Source organism: Pituophis catenifer, unplaced genomic scaffold, assembly GCF_029215685.1.
Source record: "Pituophis catenifer annectens isolate HBS135680 unplaced genomic scaffold, rPitCat1.0.hap2 SCAF_1, whole genome shotgun sequence".
Classification (NCBI taxonomy): Eukaryota; Metazoa; Chordata; class Lepidosauria; order Squamata; family Colubridae; genus Pituophis; species Pituophis catenifer.
In genome coordinates, this window is record NW_027256881.1 from 316,480,044 (window position 1) to 316,502,777 (window position 22,734).

At 36.5% G+C, this 22,734-nt stretch overlaps 1 protein-coding gene across 1 annotated transcript; it reads right to left on the minus strand.

The window, feature by feature from the left end:
- Positions 1-9,354: 9,354 nt before the first annotated feature.
- TMEM179 (transmembrane protein 179) lies at positions 9,355-22,019 on the minus strand. The gene is made up of 4 exons (XM_070931583.1): positions 21,718-22,019; positions 16,544-16,681; positions 11,272-11,350; positions 9,355-9,534 (listed from the first exon to the last, which is right to left on the minus strand). Exons 1-4 carry the CDS (start codon positions 22,017-22,019, stop codon positions 9,355-9,357), a joined length of 699 nt encoding a protein of 232 aa, XP_070787684.1.
- Between the last annotated feature and the right edge of the window lie 715 nt (positions 22,020-22,734).

The window sequence follows — 22,734 nt, forward strand, 5'->3', positions numbered from 1 at the left end:
CTGTTGTCACATGATCAATATTTGGGCACTTGGCAACTGGCATGGCAGGTTGCACTGTCCCAGAGTCATGTGATAACCATTTGTGACCTTCCCAGTCGGTTTCCAACAAGCAAGATCAATGGTGAAAGCATTTAATGACTGCATGATTCACTCAACAAGTCCAGTGATTTGCTTAATAACTATGGCAAAAAAGGTTGTAAAATGGGGTGCAACTCACTTAACTACTGTCCTGCATAGCAGTGGAAGTGTTGGGTTCGACTGTGGTCATAAATCAAGGATTACCTGTAAAACTGAACTGGGAATTGCTTCTTCTTATGCAGATTATATTTTTGGCCATAAGTAGACAAGGTGGTTTGTATTTATAATACATTTTATCCATTTTATTGTTTTTAATTATCTAGTCTATCATTAAATTATGGGAAGTCAGAAGTCAGAATATGGAGAATCTAAACATTAAACTGATAGAAATGCTGCTATAGCTTAATGGTATATTTACAAACACTCTTTCTAAAACAATCATTGAACCATTTTTTTCTAAAAGTGGTATACTATGTATATCTTATCATGAACATACTAAGTATTCTGTAATTTAATACAGTGCAAAATACTTTTTGTTTTAGATTATAATAAAAATATGATCCAATGTTTCTCCACATCAAAAGGGAAGTCTGTTTATTATTATGAAACATAACTTGAAAGGTATTTTTTATTTATGTATATTTTATTTATTTATATTTATTTATATATCCATTGTTAATGGCCCCAATTGTGTGATTCTATATGCAAAGTAATAACGAAACAAAAATGGCATAACAGACACTACTACTTAAAATAAATTATATAATTCTGGTGATTGGTTGTAATCAATAATCAAGTGGAGCTCAATATCTTATAAAATAGGGAAATTTTAGCAATCTTTCTGAAGATAAAGTGACAGTGCTACTCTGGTCTTCAGAGGTGGGGGTTTCCATACTATACAGGGGCTTATTTGAATACTCAAGATGGATTTTGACACTGCCATTTTCTCCATATCCAGGAACTTCACATAGAGAAGGGACTATCAGAAATACTTTATTAATCAAATGCAGTGAGCTAACATGCAGCCTTTGGAATTTAAACATGAAGTATGGATTTGTTGAAAGTATCTAGACATAGCTTGATTATATTAAATCATAAAGGCCTTAATATCAACTTTGTCCATGCTAAAACAACAGAGATCCATCCAACCAGATGGTACAATCACTTCCATTCTAAGAAAAGTACCAGAGCTATGCTCTTTCTCCCCTAGGATATGAGGCAAATCCAAGGAAAATTATAAAAGAAAACTATAGAACCCAGATGTTATTTTAATGCTACCTTCTTCAACCTGATACCATACATAGGTAAGCAAATGTGGAAACTCCAACAGTTACCTTTACAATTTATCACTCACCTTATTTTATATGATATTTCTAGCTAAAGGGGTCCAAATTAGCTTCCAAACCCTTCATAATTAAGGTTAATAATAATAATAATAATAATTAATAATAAACCCTTTATTGAGGTTGTTCACACAGTCAACCAGATGTTTAGTCTGGATTTGGCATTTTTAAAAAAATATTTTTATTATACATTTTCCTTTATAATACATCACATTTCCAGTTTTGCAACAACAGTGTACTGGCTGTATCAAATCCTTTTTAAGTATACATAGTATTATACACCCTGATTATAACCATTATTCTTGTAGTCATACAGTATATTCTCTTTTAAATACATAATGTATGTCATAGTTATAACCATTATTTTCATAATTGTACTATAACACTCTATACATTTGCCATTCTATACATTTTAATCTATAGTCACATACATCCAATAGTACTATTGCTTACAATATGTATTCTTATATATATCTATATACTGTATTTATTTCTATTTTGTTAATCTTCTTTCGTTATTAAGTTACTAACCTCTACACCTGTTATCTAACCATTTGTACAATAAATCCCATGTTAAGTAATACTCTGATTCCTCTTTATCCTTAAGTTCCATCGTTAACCTGACCAATTTGGCGCGTTCTAATATTTTATTACCTTTTTGTCTATAGGTATGCTTTCGTTTTTCCAATTTTGTGGATATGTGATTCTAGCTGCTGTTATTACATGTAACATTAAGTATGTGATTCTTTTATTGTATTTCCCCAGTAGTATACCTAATAAGTAGAGTTCTGGTTTTAGATCTATTTGTTGTGCTGTCATCTCTTCTAACTACCTTTTTATCTTTTACCAATATTTTTTTGCCATTGGACAGGTCCACCACATATGATAGTAGGATCCTGGTACCTGTTTACATTTCCAACACTCTTGTGACATATTTGGGAACATTTTTGCCACTCTTGCTGGTGGCAAGTGCCACCTATAAAACATTTTGTACATGTTTTCTTTGTATGCTGCTGACATTATTAACTTGTAATTTCTTTCCCATAATTTTTGCCAATTATCTAATTCTATAGTATATTGAAAGCCTCCAGTGATGAAGCTCCCACAACGTCCGAAGGCAAGCTGTTCCATTGGTTGATTGTTCTCACTGTCAGAAAATTTCTCCTCATTTCCAGGTTAATCTCTCCTTGTTCAGTTTCCATCTGTTATTCCTTGTCTGGCTTTCAGATGCTTTGGAAAACAAGTTGACCCCCTCCTCTCTGTGGCAGCCCCTCAAATATTGGAACACTGCTATCATGTCTCCCCTGGTCCTTCTCTTCATTAGACTAGCCATGCCCAGTTCCTGAAACTTCTTCATCATATGTTTTAGCCTCCAGTCCCCTAATCATCTTGATTATGTTGCATGGCAGATGTTTGAATTCTAAAGTCCAACAACTTTTTTTCATTTTCTATTACTTTGACTATTTCTTGATTCTGGGCAAATGGTATTTCTTGTAGATACACCAAAGCACCACTGTTGCTACTTTGTCATCTTATTGTTTGTCTGTGAGATTTCCTTGCAGCAGCTAACCTGGTGAGCTGCCCTGTTTCTTCAGCTTCTTTGCAGAAAGCACTTGCTATCTGTGCCGTCTATTCAATTCTGACTTTGTATGCATTTGTTCTTTAGGCTTGGTCTTATGCAGCCAGGATTCACTCCTCTATCTCTTTCTTCAACCATCCTGGTCTTAGCCATTGCCAGATCTTGTTGTTTTTCCTGCTAGTTTTCTTATGTACAGTACTAGCCATATAATACTTTGCGGTACATGTGGGATCCAAGCAATATGGCCTTTTGCAAATGACAAGTAGAAATTTTGTCAATGTTCAGATTTTCTAAGTGCCATCCAAGATTTTTTGGGGGGTATGACACCCAGGGTGCCAATAATCATTAGGATCGCCATGGCCAATTTATGCCATAATCTTTCAATTTCAATTTTCAGATCCTAAAACTATGTAATCTCCAATTCTTTGTCCTCTATTCTATCTCATGAGGTTGCCAAATCAATTTTCTGCACTTTCTTCTTTTCAACAACAGTTATATCTGTTATGCTTTGAGCCAAAACTTTATCGGTCTATATTCAAAAATTCCACAATATTTTCATGTGCTTATTTTTTTTTTACTACTTTTTCAACTATATGTTTCCACCAATTTTACATTACTGGTTCATGACAATTTTTAAAGATGCTCTAGTGAATCATTTTGGCAACTCATTTTTGTTATTATTTATGATCAGTTGGTGGGATCTTCTTTTTGTGCTTCTTTGCAGAATCTGCACTTTGAATCATTATTTTTTCAATTCTGGCCTGATTGCCTTAGTTTGAATGGCTTGCGCTTCAAAAACTAATGCAAACAAGCCTTCAGTTTCTTTTCTAATGTTCCAGTTGTAAACAATTGCCAGGTTTTATCTTTATCCACTTTCCCCTCGATCTGTTGCAGATGTTGATCATGTAATGATTTTTCCTGCCAGTATTCTGTTCGTGTTTTTATTATATTATCTCAGTATTCACTTTTTAATTTTTTAATGTTAATTAAATTTTAATGCTAATTAGCTTTTTAATGTTCCAGTTGTAAGCCATTGCCAAGTTTTATCTTTATCTACTTTTCTCTCAATCCCCCAATGATGATGGTGGTGATTTTATTATAGGGATAGTAAAAAGCTCCTAAAACCTCTGAAAATAGCCCTGGAATGGCTGATCCTGTTTGTCACATCTTTCTGAATGAATGAAATTGGAAGAGTTTGAAGCCATTAAAAAGGAAAGGGGGCCCACTAGTTAGGCTATTTCATTTTGTACCCTCTTTAGTTGTTTTTGTCTTGGCTAATTTTCCTTCTGAAAGCTCCTATAGAATAGGGTAAAACAAAAAAAATTCAAGGAAAAGCATTGATTCTAAGACACTTTCTTTGTTTATGTATAGACACAATGTGCCTGCATGTGTAAAAGACACTATTTTCATAAACATAATAATTAAAATCAATTTAATTTGTTATATAGGCTAGCAGCATTTTTATTTTGACAGATGCTCCTTGATTACATTTAAGCAATGAATCCAGCAGTGCTAAGTTCATTTTAATTAATGTTATTTTTCATACAGTCAAACTGGACTGTTATCAGGTTGATTCTGATCATGAATTGTCCTTATCTTCATTAAAAGATCTTTGATGAACACTGTAATACTACTCCAAAATAAAGGAACAAGGGGGAGGCTAAGCATCAAACATGATTTAAAATGTTATAATTTAAAATCTTATAACATACATATTCACTCCTTCCATACCACATAATATAATTTTGGTGATCTAGAAATCAAACCAGAAATGGAGAAATATTAAAGGAAGTATTTTAGTTCCAAAGTTAAAAACTAGAAATGTAACACAACAGCCAATTAGGTGGGATAGATATTGTTGTTGTGTTATTTTGCACCACAGCTTGGAAAAGAAGTATATTAAAAGAGTGGTAGATATCAAACTCAGCAGCAGCCTTAAAAATTGATAAATACAATCCAATTATGATTCCTTCTAAAGATGAGAAGAAAATCTATCTTGAGAAAAATATAATTTGATTTATAAACATGCTTATTCAATTCTTCTGAAATAACATGCCAAAATACACTAAATTTTACGACCATTTATTTATGCATGGCACTGTATCAGAAGCTCAGTATGCTCTCCAAAGGGAAGCAAAAGCAGTTGATATAAAACACATTCATTAAACAACAACAAGAAGAGTATACAACACTACAGTACAATGCTGTCTAGGCCACCTAAATCCCCCCCCCAAAAGCCAACATAAATAGGTCAGCCATTCACATGAGAAAAGTAATGGATCTTTAAATTTCAGCTTTGCTTGATATTCATGAAGCATTGCAATATAGAATTGGCTGCATGTAAAAAAAAAACCAGTTCTAAAAGAAATAAACATCATCAGTATTGTTAAAATTTCAAATTATTCTAATATTTGCATGCTATTCATGCCTGAATAAACAGACTCCAAAACACAATGGAAATCAGCCAGACGTATATGCACTTTCATAAAGTACAAAACAAATGCAAAAGATATATTTTCAATTTCATTTTATTTTATTTTGAATTTCATCTGTTGACCTGGTACATTTTAATGTGTTTAGAAGCTCAGAATTCAAATTTGAGGACACAAATAGATGAAATGAAAAGTTCCGCTTATGCAGCGTTTGGTTATATTTTTTTATTCTGTCCTAACCTTATACCTAGATGGGTATTAAAATTTGGAATAATGTCAAATTCTGACAAGGCAGTAGAATATTAGATCAGTTTGGCAATTTCAGTGATTAATGATTGGTGCTCAGATCTAATTTTTCTGTATTAATGAGTGATTTCTGTTTCAAAAATCCATCCTTAGCTAACCAAAACATTTTTAGGATAGCTATGAAGGTGTGGTTGACCACGTGCATTGTTCCTTTATAACTGACTGTACTGTTTCATATGGAGATCACTGGCATTGTTTTAAATTCTCAAATTAAATAATATAAGATTATTCACAAGATACTTCTCAGAAAATGTATTCACGGAGCAGCATCCAATCTACTTTTTCAAAAGACATTTGGAAAACAACTATAATGTAAGGACAAGAATCCAACCTTCTACTATGCAGTAGGATTGTAAGCCCTCAGAGTCAAAATGGAATTTGAATAGCAAAGTGCAGTAAAACAAAAATAATAATAATAAAATACACTACAAAATAATAGTTATTTAGGATTCTGTAGATGATTTTAAAAAGTAATTTAAGAGTTTATAATTTTTGATTACCAAACTTGCAAATCTAATAGCCAGAAGGCATAAGAAGCAGTAAAATCAAGGCATTTAATACCGTACCTACATAATATAAAATTAACATCAATGATTGATTCAGAAAACAATTTCATTTTTTAAGAAATGTCACCTCTGCAACATTATAAAAAAGGGAAGCATCTCAATCCAATGTAGCTGCAATACTGCAAAAATGACCAAGAACAAGTGTCTCCAGAGACATATGCCCATTGTCATGAAGATCAAACAAATTATCCCACCACTCAAGTCTGTATTTCTCTTGGCAATCATTTCTATTAAGAAGATTGATAATGCATGTCTTCTCCAATGACTAATATCCTGATGTGATGGGTCCACAATTGTCAGTCAGCACTATCTCTACCTATGTGAAATGATCCTATACTACACAAAAGCAACAAATATATTAATTCATCATTAAATGTCTTTAATTTGTTGGAGTAAATTCTAAAGCTATAAGAAGCCAAGAACAAGATAGATTCCTGCATTATGAGAGGGTTTTGATTTCATCTTGAAATAAATAATAAAAGTATCACTGTGTAAGACTACATTTATTAAAGGTGTAGGAAAAAAGCAGGTTTATTGTATTATTACTCTCATTAAAGCTTTGGAACTAAGTAGTTAAAATCCCTACTTATAATTCCTTGGAAGAGAGCCCCATTGAAAATGTTTTGTTTTTTAAAATAAATACCTTTGGGACTGACATTCAGGTTATCAAATAAGTAACTTCAAAGAGATACCAGAATAAGCTGATGAATTACTCCACAAATTGATTCTTATTTGTCAAAAAATAGCTGTAACTATCCATCGATAATGCAGACTAAATTGTTTTGCCTCTTGGAACATGGGAACATTGCACCTAACTTTTATGTAAAATTATAATTCACTTCAAGCTATAGTATAATTTTCTTGCCTCTGCTTTTAAATTCCATGTAAATTCTATGTAAATTCCATAGGATCCCTTTCAAGGGCACAATTTATTTTTCAAATTATATTAGTAAGATGATTTGGTCAGGGTTTATACTGCAAAATATAACACTAACCATGGAAGAGTATTATGCCTGTACAAGTTTTGAAAATGGTGTTGAAAAAGATATGCCCTGGATTGCCACCACAGTAGTTTAATTAAAAGAAATTCTTCTAATTCAACCAGGAAGCAACTGCCCAATAATTTAGATGCTTATTTTATAGATCTGGGTAGTTGCACTCAATACTGTATATTACATGCACAGATTTAAGATAGCAACATCAAAAATGAACACTAGTACAGTGGAATATATAATTAACAATTTATAGCATAAATGCTAGTTCTATATATGAAGAAGCAAGCAAGATATATTAATTGCTTACAAGAGATGTTGTCAACTATCACTATATATATTGTCACTATATTTTACTAAGCAATAATAATATCTTTCCCGTGCCAACCTCAAAGTTGAAGCTAAGCAAGAGTGCAGTCTGCAATTCCTTGAGGAGATCTGGAGAGTATACTAGGATTATTCCTTACAGCAAGTCGTCTACCTCATTATAATAATATAAGAACATGTACCAGCAGGACATTGTTTGTCAACTTTTCAAAATGAAACTTGAAACTAAAAAAAGGCAAAATTCAAATCTGCAACTTCACACAGACCATTGCTGCTGCATATTCAGAAGCATTGGAAATGTTGTGTTAAATAATAAATAAGTGTAACAAATAAGTGTAACAAATTAACTGGCAAATCTGCGACATCACATTTTTAGATGCCGATTCTGAAATATTTTCGGTTTAACCTTAAATAACCAAGATAATATTGTTTCAGTTTAACCTTAAATAATCAAGATAATATTATCTGTAGAAGACTAGAACTTTTGAGTCACATGATAAGCAGCTAATAGTATGCTTGAATAGTTTCAGTGTTCCAATGCACAATTGAAATATTAATATCATTAAGTGCTATACTTAATGGGCTAAAATCATTAAGTGCCATATTTTCAATACTGAACCACAATTGCTATTGTTCACATAATTGTGGTGTCAATTGATGGAAGCTAAATCATACATATCATGGTTTCAGACTACATCAGCAGAAGCTCCCCCCACCCGTTTCACATGCATCAGATATATACAGTTTGGCACATAGCTGTGTTAAAAAAATAAGTGTTCATTTATCTTGTTTTTCGTAATTAAGATTTTGTCATAGAAGCCAAAAGACAACATCTAAGGCTTATTCATTGAAATTATGGAAAGAGAGAGAGAGAGAGAGAGAGAGAGAGAGAGAGAGAGAGAGAGAGAGAGAGAGAGAGAGGGAGAGAGAGAGAGAGAGCGCACCAGTGGCCACAAATAATTTTGTCCAAGCCATATGGCCAACTCCTACTGAGGTATATACTTAACATGAGTGTGTAAATTCCCATGGATTTTACCTATTCCATGGATTTTAGCTATATCATGGAAACATAAAATCCCTCCTTTCAACATTATATTTAATAGATACCCAATCATTGACTTCCATTTCCACCCTACTTTAAGAGGAAAAGTCGCATCATTTGGATAAATACATGATTAGATATCAATGTGGATTGTTTATATCATGCAGAACGTCATTTCTGAAAGGAAGTGGAGTTCAGCTAAACAGATGGATCAAAATTATGTCTTCAAACATCTAAAAAAAACTCACAGGAATGGCAACTTTAAGTAAGTAAACAAATCTACACAAATGGCAGTCTAATACTTAGTTTAAGCATATATGACATATCTACTTGCAGCATCATATCATGATTTGCCCGTGTGAATTAGTTTTCCTAAATTAATCCTGAGAAATTGATTTGATATCACTGGTTATTCAATAGAAAGAACTTGCACACATGGTTGAAAAATCACAAAGCGCTGAACAATTAAAGGAAGCATAAATTGTGATTCAGGTAACTGTGAGAGCTATAGTTATATTTGAACAGGGATATTCTATGGACAATATCTATTTAACAGAATGCTAAATTCCAGGTTCCATTTTTCTCCTTAAAGGTTTTCTAGACATGCCAATTCAATTTCTATCTTTACCTCCAGCTAAGCCCCATAATATACAATCTACAACCTGCTGTGCAGTGAGGTTTATTAGATATTAGATTATGCCACTTTTCTCTTCCTGAAAAGAAGTTCGTGATGAAGATCGTCCCAACAAAAATTCCTTCTCATGAATCAGGCTATCCAAGAGGTCCTCCTGCCGATAATTATGATAAACCTTCAAAAAGGCCAATATTGTAATTCCTAACCAAGTCAGCCAGGCAGCCCAGAGGCCAAACTAGAAACAAAAAAGAGAAAGAGATGATGAGAATATTTTAAATATATAATGTATACCTTTCCAAAAATTATACCCTCTAAAACTGTTATCTCCTACAATCCCTAAATTATTGGAATTACAGTCCCAAAATACCTGTAGACCATCATACTGGGGAAAGTGAATCTAATACAATGTGTAATCAGTACATTTTCCCCAAGAGTCTTCGGCCGAATAATAGTTAATGTTGAAGATTTTCTCTATTCACATATCCATAGCCTACAATTTATCAAAACTAATGGCTGAGTTGATACAATATGTTACGCTTAATTCAAACAAACAACATTAATGTGAGTTTTGACTCTAGATTTTTTTAAAAAAAAATCTGTAACATCTTAAAAATTGCATTACAGTAAGTGTATTTTCCTAACCCCAGAGATCTCAAAATTGTATGAGAATGAATTTTTCAGCAAATGTTCAATTAGATATTTATAGATAATTATTATATTGAAAGCAAAGCTTTTAAAGTATCCAAACAATACCCATGCATTTTTATCATGCTTGCAGTTCAACTGCAACTATAGAAAATTGATATATACATTTTAAATAATACAGTCAACTGATGAAGAGCAATAGTGAGGCCTGTGAGGTATAGTCATTGAGTATTACCAGGATATGCCTCTAGAATTCTCTATATTATGCTTGACTACAGTTAATGAAACATCTGAAAATTACTGTATGTAGCCATCAAGTTCTATTCCAACTTTCTGAATGACCCACTTTCTATAACATCTCAGAGAACAGCGGCCCATCTCTTACATTACTAAAAGGAATCCAGTCCAGGTTGATATCACATATTCAGCCTTTATATTTCTTAGTTTAGTCCTTTGTGCTCCATCACAATCTTGCCTTTCCTATAAATCTCAAGAATGTCATCTAAGAACCAATACACATAACAGTATTCCTTGTAAGAGACTAGGGGTGCAAATAAATAGAAACTTGTCTTTTTCTTGAAGATTTATTCTTACCATATTTATGTCTGGGTGTGCAGCTTCCAAATAAAAATAACTATGCTATCATCTTAGGGTGAGCTAAAATAGGCATTTCCATAATTTCATGACTGCAAAATTCACAGAATCACCGAGCTGGAAAACTAATTAGAGATTATCAATTCCAATTCTCTGTTTAACATAGAGCCTGCAACTACAGCTGCTGGATATCTACGCAGCTTCTTCTTCAATATATGTAATGAAGTAGAGGCCATCATCTTCCAAGTTCCACTGTTAAATTGCTCATTGTTAGGAGGCTTCTCTCAGTATTTAGTCAAAATTAGCTTCCTTACAATTTCTATCCACTGGTTCCAATTGTCTTCTCCGAAGTAATAAAGCTCTAATGTGTTCCATCTTCCAAAGTTGACAGATGGTAATAACATCTGTCTCTTAATTTTCTCTTCTGCATAATGTCCAACCATCTCTCCCAGAATTTGGCTTCTACCATTTTTTCCATCTTAATTCAACTTTGGATATGCTCAAGCTCAACTAGTTTATGTGAATGAACCATGTCAGATCTATGATTAGACAGAAATGTTGTTTCAGCTGAAATACAATGCAAATCATCCAGTGCAGATTGAAACAATGCTGAGTGTAACATCTGTGAACTGATTCTAAATTAAGTAAGGATGGTGCTATTTTAGTATGCAGAGGACATTTCATGACATTTGAAGTCTCTCCAAAGTTCTGTGAACAAAAAGGCTTAACTTACCTGTGTGATGGCAAACTGGTCATAGAATGATGAGTTTTCTAAATTCAGCTCAAGATCTATATCTTGTAATTCTTCACAACTAAAAGGAGAAGGCATTTTGGATGAAAGAGAAGGGAAGGAAAAGTAATTCAATAGTTATAAATTATCTTTCATAGAATCCATCCTCTATATCACTAACTCGCTAAATCACTCTCGCATACACTGCTTCTCTGTCAAACACGCATACCACATTCACGAAGTACATGACAACTGATGATATGTCTTATTATCACACAATCTTGTGGCTGTCTTTGAAACACAGATAAACTTTTGTATTACAATCTCTTTCAAGTGTTTCATGAACCAGTCATAACTCATTGTAGTTTTATTGCAGACAAGAAATAATAGAGAAAAAGGTCAACATGTCAATGTCTTCTCCAACATTCTGTCAACTGTTCCCATTCTGGCCACTTTCCTGAAGATTATAAAATGAGACAAGCTGATGAAGGTTTTCAGCTGAATTGGTGTCATCTCAAACTACATTCTTACTTTGCCAGGACCTCTCCTTATATGTCCTTTAAAAAGGGGTCACATAGCCAGTTAAGCCGTTGCAAAAGACTCATATTATGGGAATTTTTTTTTTTGAAGACTCAACGGCACAGCAGCCTGTCACTGCATATAAACCATGGAAGGAAAACCTTGTTCAGAACTTTCTGTTTTGTTAATTCCCTGTTTCTGTGCAAAATTTCTAGTGTGGTCATCTGGAACAGTTTCATCTGGTGACTAATCTTTCATTGTGTCAGGTACAATGAAAGACTAGATGAAACTTCACTGTAAACCTGCAAGATGCCTTTTAAGGTTCTTCTTCATATGAATGTTCCTCTATAGGAGAAATTCAGCAAAGAGTAAGTATAAAACAGTGATGGCTAATCTTTTTGCCATCATGTGCCAAAAGTGGGGAGAGTGCAGAGGGGTCACGTGCGTGCGTGCCCCCACCCATAATTCAATGCCCCCTACCCCCCCATGTGCGACCCCCCCCCCCACGCATGTGTGCATGACCCCCCCCCCCCCGATGGCATGGTGGGCCTGGTAGGCCTGTTTTTTCGCCCTCCCCAGGCTCCAGAGGCTTTCTTGGAACCTGGGGAGGGCGAACATGGCCTTCCCCATCCTCCCCGGAGGCCCTCCAGAGGCCGGAAATGGCCCATTTGCCGACTTCCCTGGGCCTACCAGGCTCCTAGAAAGGCTCTGGAGCCTGGGGAGAGCAAAAAAATGGGCTTTCCCCTCCCCCCCACACACACACGGAGGCCCTCCAGAGGCCGGAAACAGCCTGTTTCCTGACTTCTGGTGGGCCCGGAAGGCCCGAAAATTAGCTGGCCGGTGTGCGCATGCGCGCCGGAGCTGAGCTAGGGCAATACTCATGTGCCCACCGATATGGCTCCATGTGCCACATGTGGCACACGTGCCATAGGTTTATAATATTGTATAATTATAATAAATAAACTGAGTAAATAAGTTCAAATAAAACTTATTTTTTACAGAAACTTGTCAGGAATGGGCAAAATTAACAAGACCACCAGATCAACGGCTGCTAATAATGCACCAATTGGTAATCTACCTAATTATAATTAGGTATTGTTAAATCAATAAAAGAATAAGATATTTCCAGAAATAATATATTGCATTTTCAGTGCACAGGATGCATTATAGCCTTGCTATAATTGAAGCATTTATTTAAGAGATTATGTACAAACTGTACTGAGAGGTCAAACCTCAGTGGCCAAGTGATTTGCACAGAAAAATCTCAGGGTGAAAAACAGCCTTGATCTGGGACTTTGGAAATTGCTGCCAGTCAGTAGAGACAACAATGAACCAAATGCTCATTGCTATGTCAGAAATAAATTTTAATAATCCTATCAGCTGCAGCTACTATTTTCTCTCTACTATTTTGGCATTGCAGGGATGCTGGTTCATGATAGCCCATCAATGACATTACCACCCAACACAGGATATTATATCATTGGTCTGTGCATGGGTATCTACTGGAGGGAAGTGCAGAAGGACAGGGTTGGGGTCATGATCCATGTTGTAGTTTTTGACTTTTCCAAGTCAATGCATACTATTTCATTGGCCACGTACTATACAACACAGAAACTTTACCTCTACCCTCCAATATTCTCCATAGCTGATTTTTATAAGGGCCTAGGATTTCTAAGTACTGTACAATTTAAAAGCCACACAAGCCTTGTTTCCAAGAATATAAGTATATCATGTTTATATGTATTGCATCAACAAAAAAAGTCTCCAGATTCTAAATTTAAAATCCATACACAAGTCCTTTGTATTATCTCTCCAATCATCCCACTCATATAAAAACGCCCTCTTTGGCATCATGCCAGGGACTTTCAACCATGATGAAAAGAAGCTGTTGATCTTCAGAAGAAGTTAATATTTGCATGTTTTATTTCCAATGATCCTGGCAAAATTCAATCAAAAATAAAGTCTGCATATAGATGGTTTTCTGTTTTCATTTTTAATAAGTATCTTGGATTTTTACTTGACAAATCATAGGGTTTGAAATTCCCGAAGTCATCTCTCTTTCTTATCTTTCTAATACTGTCAATCACCTTGTAGGCTTATCTAAATATTTGATTAGCTTGTTAGATTTAAAAAAAAAAACCCTGAGAGAATATTTTAGCTAAATATTCAAATAATCATGGCAGTCCTAAATAAAACATTCACTAATGGCACATACAACTTATGGCAAGGCAAAATGTAAAATCAGTGCTTTAATCATTATAAGACATAAAATCTCACTACATACTTTACTTATTATTCACAAGATTTCTATTAAATCACACACAGTCATTTAATCATTTTATACTCTTTTCCAAATTAATCCCATAGTGATTGACTACATTTATTTAATATGAATATACTTAATGCGCAGTATGGAACTTTACACACATCTGATTTCAGTAGAAATTCCCTGAGGCCAATTCAGTCGTATAAAGAACTGAATACATTTAGCTTAACTCAGTGCAGGCCCAGTGAATATTTTTGTTCACCATAAGGCCGTATTCATCTCTCAAGTTCTTATATTCATTTTGAGATTTCAGAAGAAACTAGCGGATCTCAGCTACATATAATTTGCAGTGTTCTAAATATGGCAAGAAAAACTTTTATCATTTTGGAGTACAATGACTTCACACTCCAAGATTTTTCAGAAAGATATGCTGAGGTCTTTTTATTTATACAGTTATCAAATTTTCTTATTGATTTATTTGATTTCTACAGCTGCCCATCTCAAGCAAATGATTTTATGCATATTAGGCTTGTGCCAGGCAGCCATTCAATGTAGTACTTCAATAGGGATGATGCTATTCCCCATGATGTGTCACAAACATAAGACTCATTATATCAAACCGCTCTCTATTGCTTTGGTAGCACACTGGAAGTGAACTCTGTGAATACATGGGTATCCTCCTTTAGCTGTTGGGGTGGAGTGCCCTGAAGCAATGCAAAGCAGTTGCTTTGCTCCTCAAAACCAAGGAGCTATGCTGCACGGCAAAGCAGCTTCAAACACAGTTCTAGGCTGCATAAACAGAAGGACAGAATCAAGATTACGTGAAGTGTTAATACCACTTTATAATGCCTTGGTAAGGCCACACTTGGAATACTGCATCCAGTTTTGGTTGCCACGATGTAAAAAAGATATTGAGACTCTAGAAAGAGTGCAGAGAAGAGCAACAAAGATGATTAGGGGACTGGAGGCTAAAACATATGAAGAACGGTTGCAGGAACTGGGTATTGATGAAAAGTTTGATGAAAAGGACTAGGGGTGACATGATAGCAGTGTTCCAATACCTCAGGGACTGCCACAAAGAAGAGGGAGTCAAGCTATTCTCCAAAACATCTAAGGTTAGGACAAGAAGCAATGGGTGGAAACTAATCAAGGAGAGAAGCAATTTAGAACTAAGGAGAAATTTCCTGACAGTTAGAACCAGTGGTGAAATCTAAAATTTGTTACTACCGGTTCTGTGGGCGTGGCTTGGTGGTGGTGGTGGGGGGTAATGTGACTGGGTGGGCATGGCCAATTTTTTTTTTTTACTTTTAAAACCATTTTTTACATGTAAAACCATGTAAAAAAATGCTTTTTAAAAACCCTCTGCCGATCAGGCAACTCAGCTGGGATCGTCAGAGCTTGGATCATCAGAGCCATTTAAAAGAAAAAAACTTTTTTTCTTTTAAATGGCTGTGACGATTCCAGCTGAGTTGCCTGATCAGCAGGCAACTCAGCTGGGATCGTCAGAACTTGGATCGTCAGAGCTTAGCTCGACAAAGGCATTTAAAAGAAAAAAAGCCTCTGATGATCGCGCAGCTCAGCTGGGCATTGGGGGCGGGGGCAAGGATTTTTGCTACCGGTTCTCAGAACTGCCCGCCGCCATCGCTACCTACTCGCCCGCGCCGGTCTGAACCGGGAGCATTTCACCCCTGGTTAGAACAATTAATCAGTGGAACAACTTGCCTCCAGAAGTTGCTCCAACATTGAAAGTTTTTAAGAAGAGATTGGATAAACACTTGTCTGAAGAGGTGTAGGGTTTTCTGCCTAAGCAGGGGGTTGGACTAGAAAACCTCCAAGGTCCCTTCCAACTCTGTTATTCTATTCTATTCTATTCTATTCTATTCTATTCTATTCTATTCTATTCTATTCTATACCATACTGTGCAGTAAGTATCATTAAAAACAAAGCAGCCCTTCAAAATTTTGCATAACCCTAATACATCTCCAATTTTTTATATGGAATTTGGCTATATTGGGGTGCAGAACTCCAAGTTCTGAAAATTATATGTAATTCATAATTCAATCACTTATTTATATACTACCATCATTTATACCATTTTTTCTAAAAGCTAACAAAAGGGCACACAATCATAAAATATGATGTAGTAAATTCTACATTTTAGCTGGATATAGGTACTCTAATATTTTAGCTACATGCAGTAGGTCTCCTCAGCTTTGGTTCCACCATACTTTGTGAATCATGGAAGACAAATAATTTATTTCTAATTATAGCCATCAACTGAAAAAGAATTGTGTAACCCTTTTCTATGTAATAGGAACCCTGGACCCTAAGAACACGATGACAGAGGCTAAATCTCTTATGTAACTAGTCTTGCTTTAATAAAGCTCTAAATTATAAAGTTCCTTACTTGCTTTCCTTGTTTTGTTATCTGCATATACCTATGTGCTATTTTCCATTTCTCTACACCAATGTATCACGTTCAATACTCACCTATTCGGCATGCTTCCTTTTTCAGTAATAGCATCACACCACATGTTAAACCCAACAGTCACAATAGTGCTGGCAATAAAGATGACAAAAACCACGAAGGCACTAATCAGAAGATTCAGGAAAGCATAAAAGAAAGAGCTGCAATGAAAATTGGAGATTGGGGAGAAGAAAAAAAACATATTTAATCTGTAACACAAGCAATAACTCTGAACCACATGCAATGCTGGAATCAAATCAAAGGAAAGGAACCTAATCCACATATAGGTCCACCTTCCCCTACAGGTCTACTTCCGCCTGATTCTTCAAACCTTCTCTGGTTTGAGTCATTTTTCTAACTTGCCAATTAATACAAGGTATCTCCCTCCTCAGGATGGAATACAACAAACAAAAACAACACTGAGTTTTTCACATTCTCTTTTGAATGCCCACCTGAGAAGATTTTTTTTTTCCTGATCCCAATCAATTCTTCAGACTTTGATTTTCCCAGGCTCTTATGGCCTTTCCCCCTACCTAGATTGACAGATCAGATTCCTTTCAGTCCTTCCTGTCTGAGTCTTTTGGGATGGGATTTGTTCCCTATCGCTACCATAATGAAGACAATCTATTTAAGGTTGATCTATATAAGCACCAGCATGCACTGACTCTAGAACAGGAATCTCCAAATTTGGCGACTTTAAGACTTGTGGACTTCAACTCCCATGCTGCCTGGGGAATTCTGGGAGTTGAAGTCCACAAGTCTTAAAGTCGCCAAGTTTGGGGACCCCTGCTCTAGAACCTCACATGATAATTCCTATTTTTGGTTGCAGTAGGTAGAAGATGACATTTTTAATTATTCTCTCATGGAGAAGGGTTAACAGTTACATGTACATACATGAAAGGTTCTATCCAGATAGTTCTAATCATTTGGCAAGCCATAAGGAATAATTTAAATGACCAGCAGAAAGAAAAACTAAAAAAAAGTATGATCAAATAGAAGGGTTTGGTATTTAAAAGTAACTATAAATATTATCTTGCAAACATTACCGCCTGAATGCAATAGCCAAAAACTTAATGTTTCTCATCACCTGCATTACTTTGAATAAATTAATAGCATCAGAAAACTTCTGAAATTGGTTTAAAAACTGAATATTTTCATATGATGACAACTGGCTTTTAATGTAAGTGCTGGTGCTAAACTGTTTAAATGAAATGCCACACATAATCCCCTGAATGTAATGTGGACCTCATAATATACTAGACATGTCTCTCCAGAAAACACCTCCACAGAGGATATGGTACTCTCTGAAAAGTAATTTTCTCATGAACGCATCATGAGGGGATTCCTCCACATTGGAGAGGGGAATCCTAAATCCTTAAGGGAAACATCTTTGGACTTAAAATTCCTTCTTGGGATATGTAGTGTCCCCCTTCTGATTCTGAAAAAAAAAAACAAGTCTTTTTAACCTTCTCTTGATAGAACTAAAAAGTTGATCTTCTCATGAGTAGAAACACTGCATAGACTTTCTGATTGGCTGCAGCTGATCTCAAAGAGTGTTCTGATGTTAAGTTTCAGAGATTTTGGAAACCATATTCATTGCTGCTATAATGCATTACAGGAGGAGGTCTGAATATTATTTCTAGGCTGTTCAGAGCTTCAGATTTGATTTGAGAATGGTGTCTTAAAATCTAATGGGGATTTTATGAAAGTCCTTGTAGTCAGCTATGTAAATTACAATAAAGGTAAAGGTTCCCCTCGCACATATGTGCTAGTCATTCCAGACTCTAGGGGGTGGTGCTCATCTCCGTTTCAAAGCCGAAGAGCCAGCATGTCCAAAGATGTCCCCGTGGTCATGTGGCAGGCATGACTAAATGCCAAAGGTGCACGGAACGCTGTTACCTTCCCACCAAAGGTGGTCCCTATTTTTCTACTTGGCATTTTTTACCTGCTTTCGAACTGCTAGGTTGGCAGAAGCTGGGACAAGTAACAAGAGCTCACCCCATTACACGGCACTAGGGATTTGAACCGCTGAACTGCCGACCTTTCAATCTACAAGCTCAGCATCTTAGCCACTGAGCCATTGTGTCCCTGTTACAGTAGACCATTTTAAATGCAGAATTGTCTGTACCAATTGAAAAAAGTAATCCTAGCTGCAGGATTTTGCTGTTTTAGAATGAATAAACAAGCACAAAATATGCATCACAGGGATACATAGAAAAATGCAGCTGCTTTAATGAGTTGCAGACATTTTGGAACTGATATGAATCATTGCAGCATCCAGAATGTTTCTGATCCTCAGGTGCAGCAGATCCTAAGATAATTTTACATGCTGATATTTTATTTTATGTTTATGAAATCTGCTAAACCAAAAACTTCCTCTCCCCTTTCTTTGATCAAGTCATAATGAAGCAGTCTTAAATAACCTCGTAGTATAATATCAGCAAATGATATAGAAACACATTTCCACAGAGATCAAAAAAGTATTTGTTATACAAATGTGCCTTGGGTTGCTTAGCTGAACATGTCTGTTTAGCCCACACTAAAATAGTACATATTGTCTGTTTTAGCATCTGCTCATCATTCTGCTTTGGGTTAATCTGGCTGCTAATTTTAAGGAAATAAAACTATCCCCAAATCACATCTCCTCTTTAAAAATATTCATTTCTTTCTTATTCTTCACAAGGTTTGAAAAAATTCCATAGTGCAACATAACATAATCTTTATATCTGATGAAACTTTCATGCCTGAGATGTGAGATTTTCTTCTATTTTCCAAATGTTATAGCTTTGATACTCTTTGATACTAAAGAGCCTTGGTGGTGCAGCGGACTAAAGTGCTGTTAAGTGCTAGCACTTAGCTGCCAGCTGCCTGCAATTAGTGCAAGTTCGAATCTCACCAGGCTCAAGGTTGACTCAGCCTTCCATCCTTTCGAGGTAGGTAAATTGAGGACCCGGATTGTGGGGGCAATAAGTCAACTTTGTATAGAACAACACCGCTTTGGGGGGGGAGGCGAAAGCCCTAATAAGCAGGTATATACAAAAAAAGTACGCAGGCTATTGCTATAATGCATTGATGCATTGTAAGCCACCCTGAGTCTACGGAGAAGGGCAGAATATAAATTGGACTAATAAATAAATAAAAATAAATACTTCATTTAGGCTATATGGAAAAAATGCTTTCTACTTGGAATGGAAAAGATATGTAAAGACAAGATTCATAGGTGATTTCAAAACTGCACAGTAATGGTCTGAAATTCTGGTAAAAAGAAGTATATAAAACACATATATACATCCTCAGAACTAGAAAATTTAGGAGAGTAAAGAGCCATACCATTACAGAACAGTCACATCTTTAGAGTTATGGAGCTAGTAAGAAAAAAGCTAGACCGAATGGAGGAAAAATTTTGCATTGATGTAGGTCTTCAATAGCTGTCACATAAAATTACAATAATGAACTATGCACAAAGCACATTGAAGAAGCTGACTGGAATCACGCCTACTTTTCCATTGAATAGACAATGCCAACATAAATTTTCTAAATGGTCTGATTGACTTTTATAGCAATAGAGTAACACAGGATATGATGGGATTAATTCAGTACAATGGAAATTTTGGGAAAATTTTGCAAGTATTAACCAAAATCTTGTATCTCCAGATCTATTGTACTACAATTTCCAGCATCTCATTCATCTAATACAGGGCTGTCAAACTCATGGCCCATAGGCTGGATGTGTCACGCACTGGCCATGCCCACGCCCGGTTTAGCGAAGGGGGAAAAATTCACAATACGTCATGTGACGATGCCGTGACAACGCAAGTTTGATATCCCTGATCTAATACATCCATAGGGCACCCAACTGGGGAATGAAAGGTCTAACTAGCATTAATCACTTATCTTTAGTTATGCAAATGTTTTTGATTTATTTAGCTTCTTGGTATGTATCTATTCTATTACTGGTTTTACAGGTAATCTTCATTGAACAATCAGCAATTAAAGTTTGAAGTTAAGGTGATGCTGAACAAGGCAAATGTATGACTATTCATCATAGCTGTGTTATCTCAGCATCCCCACAATCACAGGTAGTTGATTCAGGTAGTTGACAACTGGCTCACAATTGCAACAGTCATAATGTCCTGTACTCATTTGTAAACTTCACTGCCAGCATCTGACAAGTAAAGGCAATGGGGAAGCCATCAGGAGGTTGCAAAAGGCATATCATATGACCAAGGGACACTGTAAACCACATGGGATTCACCTATCAATGACAACTGGGACTGCTACCACTGCCATTATAAGTTGGTGTGGTTACATGACATCATGCTTTATGACTATGTTGCTTAGCAATACAATTCCTGGTCTCAATTAAGATAAATCTGTATTTATACATTGATTTGGACACTTAATATATATATTTAAATAGCTTTAAGATGTTTTATCCATCTGTTTGGATGACCTTGCCTGCTACATTAGGTCATCATCTTATGCAGCCACACTTCAAAGTAAATCCCATTAATCAAAGCACTTGGTCAAGTTATACAGTTGTACAACAATTAAACAATGAGTATCTGCTACCCTTTCCATCAAGATACTCTCCAGATTGGATTTACCATAGCTGGCTGTGAAAATCTGGAAGGCCAGTAAACGACAGTAGAGAGATACACCCCAAAAAAAAAAAATGATACCATCAAGTAGTTGGCTGGATTTATGAAGTCCCAAAATGGTATGCCTACCCCAGTTGTTTGGATTAGTGTCTCACAGACACTACTCTAAATGACAGGGTTGTTCAATATTATGGGAGGTAGTGTCCATTGAAGTCGGAGAGCTCCATATTATAGAATCTTCCCATCCCAGATTAGTCATTGTTTATTTAACCATAGTTTATTTGATTGGCCCCAACTTCGTTGTGAGATAACACAATGAAGAACTGTAAACAGGGGTGGCTAATCTCTGGGTAGTGTGTTGTAGGAACAAGCCGGCCAGAGGAACAACGGAAATCCCCCTCCCCAGGGAAATCAACTTTTGAAAAATCCTATTTGTCCTCTGGAGCCCCAGGCATTGCATCTGTGGGGCCCCAAGAGCAGATCTTTCCCCTTTCTTCTTCAGTCCCCTTCTTCGCCTCCCCCCCCCGACCTCTCAATAAGCAGCACCCCCGTTCGCTTCGGTTCCCGGGCCAGGTGGAGGCAAGACCAACACTTACTCCTCGTGGCCTTTGCAAAGGAAAAAGAGGGTCCTCCAGGCCTGCACTGCGGCGAGAAGAAGGGAGAGGAGGCCGGCGAAGAGGCTGAACCGGCAGGCGGATTCGGGTCCCCACTCCTGCACGGTGAAGCGCTGCCGCTCGGCCGTCAGGTTGGCGTTGAGCCACATGCCCTCGGTGAAGAGCAGGCAGCGGCCGTGGAAGTCGTTGCTGTTCTCCGATAGCGGCACCACCACGATGAAGCTGAAAAGGAAGGCGAGGAAGTAGCAGATGCACTGAGCGAAGAGGAAATTGCTCAGCGCCATGATCGTCCGCCTGCCGCAGACCCAACCGCCTTCAGCCCAGAAGCAAGGAGCGAGCCCGAGGATGCGCAATGAGAAGCGCGCCCACGCCTTTTCCCGCAACTGCCCTCCCAACCCCCGCGCCTCCGAGGGGAGGGGAGCGGCACCTGCCAAATCTGGTTTCTCCCGGGTGTCATTCTTCCTGACGGACGTTTGAACTCTTTGCCTAAATAGGGCTGGGGGCTAACCTCGGGCCTTCGAGATGAGTTGCCTGGCCTTGGGAGTAAACTAATAATAATTTTAGAATATCAGTTTTACCTCGGAAATACTATTTCACAATGCAGTTTTTTTTAAAAAAAAATATCCAAGTAATTAATTCTCTGAGCGTGCAAAAAATACCCAAGTCATGCAACCTCCTCCACAATCCTGATGTGTAGAGTAGACTGGGAAAATAACGTTAAGGTGACCTCTTGGAACACAACCATGGCAAATGATTTGTGCATTGTGCCAAGAAAAGTGTGTGGATGTGTCCCTGTAAGTGACCAAACTTTTACTTTCTTTAATATGCCACAGAATTCTTTATCTTGCTGAAAGAAATGTACACAGCTGTCTCTCTAACTCCTAAGTAATTGTGCTTAAAGTTGAAACAATAATTGGGTGAGGAACCTTTAGTTATATAGAAACTCTGGGCACTACAATCTACTACATTTCTCAGTAGTAGTGCTTTTCTCATGTCATT

Bases quoted from the DNA above. Each gene is read 5' to 3' on its own strand.
- TMEM179 (XM_070931583.1), bottom strand. From the start codon at position 22,019: ATGGCGCTGAGCAATTTCCTCTTCGCTCAGTGCATCTGCTACTTCCTC. The intron at 11,351-16,543 runs GTGAGTATTGAA...TTCTCCTTTTAG, and splicing joins AAAGGAAGCATGCCGAATAG to TTGTGAAGAATTACAAGATA. The intron at 9,535-11,271 runs GTAAGTTAAGCC...TTTTGTTTCTAG, and splicing joins ACCAGTTTGCCATCACACAG to TTTGGCCTCTGGGCTGCCTG.